At 47.2% G+C, this 13,017-nt stretch overlaps 1 protein-coding gene across 1 annotated transcript in view; it reads left to right on the forward strand.

Annotated features, from left to right (window-relative positions):
* Positions 1-4,571: 4,571 nt before the first annotated feature.
* The window catches only part of SMAD6 (SMAD family member 6), a 77,134-nt gene continuing 68,688 nt past the window's right edge, over positions 4,572-13,017 (forward strand). Inside the window, exon 1 of the mRNA XM_084641879.1 lies at positions 4,572-7,046. Within this exon, the coding sequence (XP_084498005.1) occupies positions 6,236-7,046 (811 nt within the window). The 5' untranslated portion in view covers positions 4,572-6,235. The remainder of the gene's footprint in view (positions 7,047-13,017) is intronic.

Here is a 13,017-nt window from a genome sequence, read left to right on the forward strand (position 1 = left end):
AGAGGAAGAAGAAGAAAGAGTTGCACAGCTTGTCCTGCAGGTCACTGCATTTGGGCTGATTTGGAATGGAGCGGAAGAGAATTCCAAAGTCAAGGGACTTGTCTATCCACAAATGTAGCTAAACCAGTGCAAACCCCTCTGTGGACACACTTATACTAGTTTAAAAGTGGTTATATTGGAATGTACAGGGGAAAGCTAAACTGCTATTGGCCAGGTTTAAATCAGTTTAAGTATCCACACAAAGTTGTGCTGATTTAACAAAATCAGTTTAGAGTCACAGCTTTAGTTGAAGTCGTGCAACTCTGTGTTTAGACCAGGCCGAGGGGTCCTTGCAGAGAACTGTATAAATAAGACTGTAATGCTGCAGAGGAGAGGGAAGAAACCACGAACATTTTAATTTTATGATTTTTTTAATTGAAATTTCATTTTCATTAACATGTCCTGAGCAGTTCAATCACTGGTTGGGAACGGGAGGGGTAAGTGGCATGGGGGTAAATTATGAGTATGTATGGTTGTGTATCAAAAATGTTCAGCTGGTTCTAGGATCAGCGTTAAAGGGTCTGTTATATTTGTTGGTTATATTTGTCTCTGATGTATAGCTCTGAATTCCCAAACAATTATTTCATTAAGCATTTGTGTCTGTGAAAAACCTCCATCCTTAGGTGCAAACTACCTTGTTTTGATGGTTGAGAATGAAGAGAGAAAGGGGAATTGAGCAGCTAAAAGCCCAGAGAAGTGATGGCGTGTGGAGAACTCTTTTACTACCTGTAGCACAATAAAAAATACTTGGCAGGGAGTTTGGAAGGGTCTCCTGCTACTCAAGAGCGACCTTTCACCACGTCTGCGCCCTTTATAACACTGGTAGGAGAGAGTTGCATTGGGAACATCAGTCAAGCAGGGGTTCACTACCAGAGCAAAAAGAAAAGGAGGACTTGTGGCACCTTAGAGACTAACCAATTTATTAGAGCATAAGCTTTCGTGAGCTACAGCTCACTTCCTTCACTTGCATCTGAGGAAGTGAGCTGTAGCTCAGGAAAGCTTATGCTCTAATAAATTGGTTAGTCTCTAAGGTGCCACAAGTACTCCTGTTCTTTTTGCGAATACAGACTAACACAGCTGCTACTCTGAAACCTTCCAGAGCAAAGTTATCTCACAGGAGCAACCTCTCCCTTGCTATTTACACATTTTTATACATGTCCCTTCCTGACAAGGTAAACATCCAAAATGTTGTACAATAAAGGTAACATTTAATAAGCAGCGGGTTTGCAGTATCACTCAGAAATCTCCCCAAGGTGGCAGCTGCCACTTAAAAGAGACATTCAATGTGATTGGAAAGGTCATACAAATTATAAATCAGTATTTTCACTATAATAAGCCCATCTAGTTTTCACTACACTTTTTTAATCCGCAGGTAGGTAGTTCGGGAGAACACGTTTGTTAGCCACTCAGTTGCACGCCAAAGATTAGGTTCCGAGCAGGAGAAAGCTGCTGCTACTTTTAACAAACTCTAACCTATTAATGGGCGGAATAAATCCATTTCTCTGCCCCAGAAAACGTTGTTTCAAGTGTCTAACAAAACCATTGAGGCTTCGCAAAAAGAACAGGAGGACCTGTGGCACCTTAGAGACTACCCAATTTACTAACAGGGCTGTTACTCTGAAACCTGTCATTGAGGCTTTGAGCTGCCAGAGCCTCCCTCTAGTGGACTGACCTTGTAAGACCGCTTCCTTGTTGGGACCTGTGACAGAGAGACGTACATACAGCCGGCTGAAGTGCTCATAATATAGGGTGTCATCTGAACAATTAAATTCGCTGCCATCTAATAATTAATCTCACTCGTAGTTTCTAGCCCAATACCCATGGTCATTTTATTTGCTGCTTCCGGCACGCGGGGTCTGGGCATTCTAATTAAGCGAGAGACGCTGCTCACAGCCCTGGAACATGCAAGATCTAAACCAAAGCCTCCGAAATTCCGGAGTGAGACTTATTCCGGAGTGAGGTAGTCAAACTGCCGAGAACTAAAGCTAGAGTAATGCTGAGAGCTACAGGGTGCGAGAGCAAGCTAGCAAGTAACACATTAAACCTACTCTGGAGCAGATTCTAAACAGGAACAAAACCGAAGGCAAAGGCTTGTGAAATCATGGATTGCTTCTTTTTTTATTGCAAGTGCCTAGACATTATACCACACTGCACGGACCAACATAACGTGAACGATGCATAAATACCGCTGAGGACCAATGACGATAACGGAATTTCTTTCATTCAGTGACAATCGGTGATATAAAGTAGGTTGCTCCAGGTCACTAGCCCAACCAATCCGCATCAAAGGGGCGAGGCACATTTCTGCTGAGAGCCAATCGAGACTTTACAAGCCTGAACTTTTGCCACCCTGAACAAGTTAATACATCCAGGAGGTGTGTCCCAGTCTCCCTGACTCCAGCGGAGGAAACGACATTAACTCTTCATGTGCTGAACGGCTAGCTGCAACAGTCGTATCTTCGACACGCTTGTCTGGCCGGCTTTTCGGAGGGCACCTGTCAAACGGCGCATCGCTCAGCAGCATCCGGAACCAGAAAACAAAAAGGCCAATTGGAAAAAAACCAACAACCCGCCACCCTCCTGGTGAGGGTGTAAATTAATGTTAAATAGAAAGAACAGGAGGACTTGGGGCACCTTAGAGACTAACCAATTTATCTGAGCATAAGCTTTCCTGAGCTACAGCTCACTTCATCGGATGCATTCAGTGGAAAATACAGCGAGGAGATTTATATACACAGAGAACATGAAACAATGGGTGTTACCATACACACTGTAACCAGAGTGATCAGGTAAGGGGAGCTATTACCAGCAGGAGAGTGTGTGGGGGACCTTTTGTAGTGATAATCAAGGTGGGCCATTTCCAGCTGTTGACAAGAACGTCTGAGGAACAGTGGGGGTGGGGGGGTTAAACATGGGGAAATAGTTTTACTTTGTGTAATGACCCACCCACTCCCAGTCTCTATTCAAGCCGAAGTTAATTGTATCCAATTTGCAAATTAATTCCAATTCAGCAGTCTCTCCTTGGAGTCTGTTTTTGAAGTGTTTTTTGTTGAAGAATTGCCACTTTTAGGTCTGTAATGGAGTGACCAAAGAGCTTGAAGTGTTCTCCAACTGGTTTTTGAATGTTATAATTCTTGACATCTGATTTATGTCCATTTATTCTTTTACGTAGAGACTGTCCAATTTGACCAATGTACATGGCAGAGGGGCATTGCTGGCACATGATGGCATATATCACATTGGTAGATGTGCAGGTGACAGATTGACAGAGCCAGAAGAGTTCCCAGAAGTCACCTACTACAGGACAGGCCCAACAAAGAAAATAACAGAACGCCACTAGCCATCACCTTCAGCCCCCAACTAAAACCTCTCCAACGCATCATCAAGGATCTACAACCTAACGTGAAGGACGACCCATCACTCTCACAGATCTTGGGAGACAGGCCAGTCCTTGCTTACAGACAGCCCCCCAATCTGAAGCAAATACTCACCAGCAACGACATACCACACAACAGAACCACTAACCCAGGAACCTATCCTTGCAACAAAGCCCGTTGCCAACTGTGTCCACATATCTATTCAGGGGACACCATCATAGGGCCTAATAACATCAGCCACGCTATCAGAGGCTTGTTCACCTGCACATCTACCAATGTGATACATGCCATCATGTGCCAGCAATGCCCCTCTGCCATGTACATTGGCCAAACTGGACAGTCTCTACATAAAAGAATAAATGGACACAAATCAGACATCAAGAATTATAACATTCAAAAACCAGTCCGAGAACACTTCAATCTCTCTGGTCACTCGATTACAGACCTAAAAGTGGCAATTCTTCAACAAAAAAACTTCAAAAACAGACTCCAAAGAGAGACTGCTGAATTGGAATTAATTTGCAAACTGGATACAATTAGCTTAGGCTTGAATAAAGACTGGGAGTGGATGGGTCATTACATAAAGCAAAACTATTTCCCCATGTTTAACCCCGCCCCCTCCCACCCCACTGTTCCTCAGATGTTCTTGTCAACTGCTGGAAATGGCCCACCTTGATTATCACTACAAAAGGTCGTCCCCGTCCCCCCCGTCCCCCCGCTGGTAATAGCTCACCTTACCTGGTCACTCTCCTTACAGTGTGGATGGTAACACCCATTGTTTCATGTTTTCTATGTATATAAATCTCCCCACTGTATTTTTCACTGCATGCATCCGATGAAGTGAGCTGTAGCTCACAAAAGCTTATGCTCAAATAAATTGGTTAGTCTCTAAGGTGCCCCAAGTCCTCCTTTTCTTTTTGTGGATACAGACTAACAGGGCTGCTACTCTGAAACCTGTTAAATAGGAAGTTATTTTAAGTGAAATGTTACATGACTGGGTCAAAGTGAAATGGACAGATTAAAGCTTGGCGATGAATTGCAGATCAATTGATCCTGCACTGCATCTTGGAACTGCTCCTTCAATACTCATAGTCGACCAATAATTAATAAATAAAACCTAAACAAAAGACCCGAAGGTTGTGTATGAGTTACTGTTTATAACATCAATAAAGAGCAGCCTCATAACTCCAGGGCGTCCCAAGGCGTCTCTGGGAAGCACTTCTTGGAAATACGCGTGTATTAGGGCAGGAACAGAAAACACAGTAACAAGAGGTACTTTTTGTTTCAGCTAAAAGGTGGCTTAGCGGTGCTGCAAAGAGAGGGCTCACGTCTTTTCGTTCCCCCTGCAGTGATGGTTAATTCGGTGGGGATTCGCTGTTGGTCCATGCCCAGGCATTACCCTTCTGCCTTTGCCAAGCAAGATCAAAGTCCTCTTCAGCCGCCGGTGATTAAGGATGGCATGGGCAAGACACTGCTTTTCATACAATTAAAAAATGAAGGGTGGTGGATGCTATCAATGACTTCGCATTTACCAGCTGAAACAAGACCAGATGCGCCACACACCCCACGTTACTCCCGGCACCGGAGTTCAGCTGGAGAGTTTCCCCTCGACCTGCAAGCACTTTGGGTTTTGATCCCCAAATTTCCCCTTCCATTTGTGCTCGGGGTCCATTTTTTTAGCAAACGGTGACGGGGTGTGTGCAGGGGCTGGCTGTCACGCGGCCGGGGAAAGACCATGCCCTCCCCCCCCACCTTTCCCCCGTGTCTGCGCCTTTGCAAGGGATGTGTTTTCCTTTAAGAGTTAAGAAACTTGAAACCTTGTTTGCGCAACAATCAGTGCAGCAGAGAGCCGCCAAAGTGTCTAGACTGGCACATGATGGGAGGCAGCCAATGACTCCAGTTCTCTCTTAGGGGGCCCTGTGTGTGTTTTAGAAGAACAAAAAAGAGAGAGAGAAAGAGAGAGCGAGAGAGAGAGAGAGGGAGAAGGGGAAAGAAAGAAAGGCACAGTGCTGTTTAAACAGATCCCATCGCAACAGAGCAAGCAGAAGTCACTTTTTGGGGTGGGGGCTGCTGCAGGACCATATTCCAGGCGTTCCAACGTGCAGGATAGTGGATTGGTGTTTTTTGTTATTGTTTTCCTTAATTAAGGATTTCCAGCCGCTCTCTCCGGGATATTTACAATTTCCATTCATATGTTGAAACGTGTGTGGGTTGTTTTTTTTGTTGTTGTTTTGTTTTTTTTTTGTTTTTTTTAAAAGGGAAATAACTCCCAAGTGTCTCCAAGTCTAGGACCCGGTGCAAGTGTCCTGATCCAGAGCAGCCGTTCCGGATTTGCCACCTCCCCTGTTACTGTTTTCATGGCAAAGAAAGACAGTCGATGGGGCTAGTTTTCAAGGAAGGGATTCTTGTTTGAGAAGCAGCAGCAGCAGCCGCGTTTGCCTTTGACCCCTCTGGCTGCTTTGTCTTTGGCTGCAAATTGCTAGTAAATGCAGGGCATCTCCTGAGCGCCTCCCGGGCCCGCCGCTGCCAAGGAGCGTTTGCAGGCGACCCCCCCCCGCCCCCCAGTGTGTGTCGATGTAGCCCCCCGCGGCGCGTCCTCGGCCCTTGCTTCCTCCCCTCCCCGCCGTCTCCCTCATGTTTCAGCCCTGTCGCAGTCTCCCGGCGATTAGCTGTGCAAGGCTTTTGCACGGCGGTGCGAGGGGCCGCCGCTTCAGGCGGGGTGGCGATCGCGGGGCTTGCGCCGGGGAAGGAGCGGGCATCAAATAAAATCCCCCCCCCCGGAAAAAAACCCCCCGAAATTACCAGCTCCGAGCTGTCGTATGTTCAGGTCCAAACGCGCAGGGCTTGTGCGGCGACTTTGGAGAAGCCGTGTCGTCCCGGACAGGGAAGGGGGAGATGGGAGCTCCAGGCACAGCCACGACCACGGGGGTGGCCCCAGCCGCAGCAAAACCCCGGAGAAAAACCCCTCCTCGGAAATCCGCCCGCTAACCCGCACCCTGGCGAGGGACCCAGCGGAGCTGCGCGCCCGGGAGCCGGGCCAGGCGGGCCGGGGGGGCCCCGTGGCCGAGCGGGACGGGCCCCGGGGCTGCCCCGGGCGGCGGCAGCGGCCGGCGGAGGACGGGGAGGAGGAGAGCCCGTGGCGGGCGCCGGAGCGCGAGGGCAAAACCGTGACTTGCTGCCTCTTCAAGGAGCGGGAGCCGGGCAGCCCCGGGCCCGCGGGCGCCTCCCCCCGCCGCCGGGAGCTGCGGTCCTGCGACTTCAGCCGGCGAGCCCCGCCGGAGCCGCGCAGCCGGGAGGCCAGGTCCCGGCTCCTGCTGCTGGAGCAGGAGCTCAAGTCCGTCACCTACTCGCTGCTGAAGCGGCTGAAGGAGAGGTCGCTGGACAGCCTGGTGGAGGCGGTGGAGTCCCGCGGGGGGATGCCCGGCGGCTGCGTCCTGGTCGCCCGCACCGAGCTGCGCCTTGGGGGCCAGGCGGCGCCCCCGCAGCTGCTCCTGGGCAGGCTGTTCCGCTGGCCGGACCTGCAGCACCCGGCGGAGCTGAAGCCGCTGTGCGAATGCCAGAGCTTCGGGCTGGCCGACAGCCCCACGGTCTGCTGCAACCCCTACCACTTCAGCAGGCTCTGTGGGCCAGGTACGGAGCGGCCCCGCGGGGGTCTGGGCGGGGGTGTCTCCCTTGGCGGGGGCGCTCAGAGACATCCCGCGTAGGGGAGACGGGGCGCTGGAGCGGGGTGATTTCACCCCCAGCCTCGAGAGTCCTTCCCCCGCCCCAGCCTTGAGAGCAGAGATCGCGCCCCGTCGAGCTGGGGGGGGGGGGGAATGGCACGGGAATTAGCCGGACTTCTAAGCAAGGAGTTGGGAAGCCCTCCTCTAGAGTCCCCGCTTGGTTTAATCGCCGCGTACTATTTAAGTTTTGAATACAGATGGTTGGGCAACCCAGGTGCACCTGGCGGGCTTGCTAGGTTTGCAGGGCTGGGTCAGTTTTTATTTTTGTCTGTCCTCTTCCCCGCCCCCCAAGTAAAATTCTTTGCAGGATCTTTTGTTTCCACCATGAGCAAAACCTGTCAGATCTGCATCTGATTAACCGCAATAACTTGCACTTGAACCTGATACCCTTTAAGAAGACCTCTACCCAAAATGCCTATCCCTGGTGCATTCAGGATCTCACAATATCCAGGCATGAGAGTTAAGGGGCATAAGCAAAGATGCATAAAGGCCTACACAAGCCAAAAGCCCTAAAGCCAAGAAAATTGGCAACATCCCCTTTTTGCTCCTATTTCATGATTAGATTGTCGTTTGCTGTGCAGGCAGGCATCAGGAACTATTCATCCCCAGAGCTTTTTTTTATTAGAGGGAAAGATGGTATGATCGGTGGGTTAGGTGTTTCAAACAACCAACCAACCAAAACTAAAGTGGGGCCAGTGGGAAGGAATATTTTAGTTCTTGCAACACCTGGACCATTATTTTCTGTTTAATTAAGACTATTTGTATCCTGATTAAGACTAGTTGTACCCTGATTTAGGTTTAAGATTGTATGCTCTTTGCTCGGATCAGTAGCCCATCACACATGTTTCAGAAGCCCGTGTTGAAATTTAGCTCTTGATAATTCTCAGTGGGATAATGGTGAACGTTTGTGTGGGGTCTCCACGCCTCTTGCAGTTAAATGCCTTGTGTGTAGCAGTTTATCCCCAGCCTTGCGGGACTGGATTTTAGGAAGGTACAGAACCTTTTCCCGGGTGCATCACACATTGTACCTGTGTCCATCTGTCAAGCCTGAACTTCCTCCTGATTTTCACCGCTTTGGTGTAGTCCATGAATTGCACCATGGTTTCCAGATGGAGTCAAGGAAACACTCTTAATACGCAGCCAGCCGGCTGATGTTATGAATCGTATTTTTCCACCCATTCAAGGAGTTTGAGAATGCCTCAGTGCAACCCAGCAGAGACACTCCCCTCCCCCCTGCAGCCTCTGTCTCCCTTTTCGCCTGGCAGGGGCGCTTCTGTCCCACTGTGCAAGGACCAGTAGGAGGCAGTAGTGCGGAGGGAGGAAGAAGGCTGCTCTAAATTGCGGCTGCTCAAATTCGGAGCTGAACAGAAGCCGTCCAGGGCACCAGCAGTAGGTCTCAGCCCCAGCCCCCCTGCACTCTGCTGGTCTGCACCAGCCACATGACACAACAGACAAGTGAGTTCGGGTGGCATGGGGCAGAAATGGCAAACTCTGTTGCCCTGGTCTCTTGGTGAGAGCCGGGCTGAGACCCATTTCACCAGCTCTCCTGGTGCTGGTCTACCTACTTGCTGGGATCTGTTGTTTTTGTCCGTCAGGGGCCACAAGTGGCCCAGGAGCATATGTGTGTGTGTGTGTAGGCAGGGAGGGAGCGGGAGCAGCCAGGGGGGGCAATAGACTCTACACGAGGCAAAGCCCATGGTGAGGTTGTAGATTTAATCTACTCAGATCCCCGGAATGAATTAACCCCCAACACTGGAGATTGCCTGTGTGAGGATGAGGGGTTTATAAACAATGGGGGAGGAGGCTCCCAAAGCTGGAGAAAGTCTCGTACCCCCCTTACAATCACCCCTTTTTGAGCTAGCCCTCCCCAAAGGGAGCCCGCAGCCCCTCTTTCAGAAGGCGGCTGGGCTCTGGTTGCATTGTGCACATAGCCGGCACTCATTGATGCGTGGCTTGATAAGGCTCTGTGTAATCTCTGTCATTGAGGGAGGCAAACTGGACTTTTCCTTGGGCTCTTTCTCCAAACATGCTTTTAAAAGGACATCTGAAAGAGTGGCACTTCCCCCCCCCCCCCCCCCCCATTTCGAGACGGCAGGAAAACTTCCAGAGAGCTGCATTTGCTGAGATCAGTGGTGTGGAGCTGTCTGTGCTCATTTAAAAGGAGCCTGCCTTTGACCCAACAGATCATAGACTGTTTCATGTCTGTGGATGGACATTCTAAGAAATACTTTAATCACTAATACAACTGATGTTTTAAAAGCCCCTTCTCCCAGAAGCCTCCGTGAACTAGGAATAAACCCCAGTCTCTTTGCTTCCCCATTTGTTATTTTGCTGTCATAATAGTCACTTTGTGACTATAAGCTAAATCACACCGAAGGAGACACAGCTTTTAAGTGACTTTAGAAGGCAGCCTAGAAAAACATAGGTTTGCTGAAGCAAAGAATACAGGAATTAAACAGACAAAAACTTTTCTTTTATGTGGCCCGGCATTATCCCCTTTGCACTGAGATCAGTTTCAAGTTGTGCTTAAAAAGCCCTTTTTTTCCTAAGGAGGCCCCCCCCGCCCCCCCCCGCTATTTAGGTGAAGAAGTGGTGATAATATGCAGTTTGCATGTTACTGGCGCCAGTCTGACGAGCTGTTTATCTGGCTGACTGGGGATCTAGGCAATTACCGCTGCCTTTCTTAAAGCTGCAGTGACCCTTTTTTTAACTTCTTCCAGCCAGTTTAGGCTTTAGGAGGGGAAGAAAGCACATACTCCTTTGTGATAGCTGTTTTAGTGCAAAGAAAACCTGGCGGAGGGAACCAAATAGCCCACCCTAAATAATGGAAGTTACTTATCCTTTTTCTGTGTAAAAATACAGGGTGAGAATAGAAGAACGAAAGAAATTCCAAGATGGAAAGTCTTGACCAAAGAACATTCTTAACTTTCACATAGTTGCTTGAGGTTCATTAGCTCATGCATAAATGCTGTTTTTCTTTTGTTAAATATCTTGTTAATGTTCCTTTTTCTTGGGAAGAGCTTTTTATTTATTTATTTATTTTGCAAGCAGAAATCCTGTTTAGCTCTGTACCAATTTTTTTGCAAGAAACGACTGTATTTTATGCAGAGAACTAATGCAGTTCTTTCCCCCTGAAGATTACGGTGCCTGAGCATGAAATCGCATTTTTATTGTAGCAGATGTGTATTTACGTTAGAGAAGGCTACATCTGCAGAAATGTACAGGTTACTTTTTTATGGAAAAGCTTTCCAAACCATGTAGAATTAAAACCACAAAGAAACAGCACAGATCTTAACTGTCTTCTTATCATTTTCATACTGCCAATTTGTGCTGGGACCCACTTGGGGCTGGATTTTGCTCCCATTGAGGGCAATCTGGAAATGAGATTCAGTAAGAGTTGGATCTGGCCTTGATGCCCTTTCTTCAAACATGTCTATGTGCCTACTCTGGATTCTGATGTGTGTGTTCACATTGGATACCCACCCCTTTATCACTAGGTTTACAGTGTGTAACTAGCAGAAGGGTGTGAAAATGCTATCTGTGCGTGACACAGGAAATCTAGTGCTGTGATAGGTCTGTTTTTAGAATGTAAGAAGTACATTTTGCAGACACCACTAACGCAATTAGATCCCATTCCTTTAGAATCAGCGCAATCTGGAATGTTGGCTACTTTTTTTTGTTCTTTGAAGCTCTTAAATACTTGGGAGAAAGCGGTCTTGCCTGTGCAGATCCTGTGCACTGGAGCAGAGGCAGAGAATTGTGTGCTCTTGTTTTATTATGGTTACTGATGCTCATTTCAAGATGTAGGACCTTTACTCTTGCAGAAGCAGTGAATGACTGCAGTCCAAATCAAAACCATCACGCTCTGGAGATTGAGGTTATTTTTAATAAAGTAATCCAAACTGAACTGCAGATAGGTTAGGGAGTCATTGTGTTGCCCAAACCGTTTGTTTACAAGTCACAGTAGAAAACACGCGAATCTCAATAGTCTGGGGGCCACATCATGCCATTGAATTGTAAGCAGAACTCCTCATTGAAGCCAGTGGGAATTTCTGCTTAACAGGAATTAATTGATATGACCCTGCCAATAGCATTTGGCCCTCACTTTTTAGAATGTTAAATTTTTAAAAGCAAATTTATATAACAGTTAAAAAAAAGAAAGAACATGGGAATGGCCCTGCTGGGTCAGTTTATCAAGTGATCCATCCCCTGTCATGAAGTCCCAGTTTCTGGCAGTCAGAGGTTTAGGGACACCTAGAGCATGAGGCTGTGTCCCTGACCATCTTGGCTGATAGCCATTAATGGACCTCTGTGAACTTATCTAATTCTTTTTTGAACCCAGTTATACTTTTGACCCTCACAACATCCCCGGCAACGAGTCCCACAGGTTGACTGTGCGTTGTGTGAAGAACAACTTGCTTTTGTGTTTAAACCTGCTCTCTATTAATTTAGTTGGGTGACCCCCCTAATTTGTGTGTTATGTGAATGGGTAAATAACACTCATTCAGTTTCTCCTCACCATTCATGATTTTATAAACTTCTATCATATCCCCCATTAGTCTTCTCTTTTCTAAGCTGAACAGTGCCAGTCTTTTAAATCCTCCTGTGGATGCTGTTCCATACCCCTCATCATTTTTGTTGCCCATCTCTGTACCTTTTCCAATTCTAATATATTTTTTGAGATGGAGTGATCAGAACTGCACGCAGTATTCAAGGTGTGGATGTACCAGAGATTTATATAATGTCATTATGATATTTTCTGTCACTTTCCTAATGGTGCCTCACATACTGTGCTGTTCGCGTTTTTGACGGCTGCTGCACACTGAGCAGATGTGTCCAGAGAACTACCCACAGTGACTCCAAGATCTCTTTCTTGAGCGGTAACATCTAGTTTAAACCCCATCATTTTTTCTGTATAGCTTGGATTATGTTTTCCAATGCACATTACTTTGCATTTATCAGCAGTGAATTTCATCTGCCATTTTGGTGCCCAGTCACTCAGTTTTGTGAGATCCCCTTGTAACTCTTTGCATTCTGCTTTGGACTAAACTATCTTGAGTAATTATATTATCTGCAAACTTTGTGACCTCATTGTTTACCCTTTTTTTTCCAGATCATTTATGAATATGTTGAACAGCACTGGTCCCACTGCAGATCCTTGGGGGACCCTGCTATTTACCTCTCTCCACTGTGAAAACTGATCATTTATTCCTGCCCTTTGTTTTGTATCTTGTAGCCAGTTACTGATCCATGAGAAGACCTTCCTTCTTATCCCATGACTGCTTACTTTGTTTAAGAGCCTTTCATGAGGGACCTTGTCAAAACCTTTCTAAAGGTCCAAGTGCGCTATATCTACTGGATCACGCTTGTCCACGTGTTTGTTGACCTCCTCAAAGAATTCAAATAGATTGGCAAGGCATGAGTTCCTTTTATAAAAGCCATGTTGACTCTTCTCCATCATATTGTGTTCACCTATGTGTGTGACAATTCTGTTCTTTACTGTAGTTTCAACCAGTTTGCCTGGTACTGAAGTTAGGCTTACCAGCCTGTAATTGTCAGGATTGCCTCCGGAGCCTTTTTAAAAAATTGGCATTACATTAACTGTCCGACAGTCATCTGGTACAGAGGCTGATTTAAATAATAGGTTAAATACCACAGTTAGTAGTTCTGTGATTTCATATCTAAATTCCTTTAGAACTCTTGAGTGAATCCCATCTGGCTGTGTTGACTTATTACTGTTTAATGTATCAATTTGTTTCAAAACTTCCTCTATTGACACCTTAGTCTGGGACAGTTCCTCAGATTTGTCACCTAAAAAGAAAGGCTCAGGTGTGGGAATCTCCCTCACATCCTCTGCAGGGAAGACCGATGTAAAGAAT

Source organism: Lepidochelys olivacea (genome assembly GCF_965140295.1).
Source record: "Lepidochelys olivacea isolate rLepOli2 genome assembly, chromosome: 10".
Classification (NCBI taxonomy): domain Eukaryota; kingdom Metazoa; phylum Chordata; order Testudines; family Cheloniidae; genus Lepidochelys; species Lepidochelys olivacea.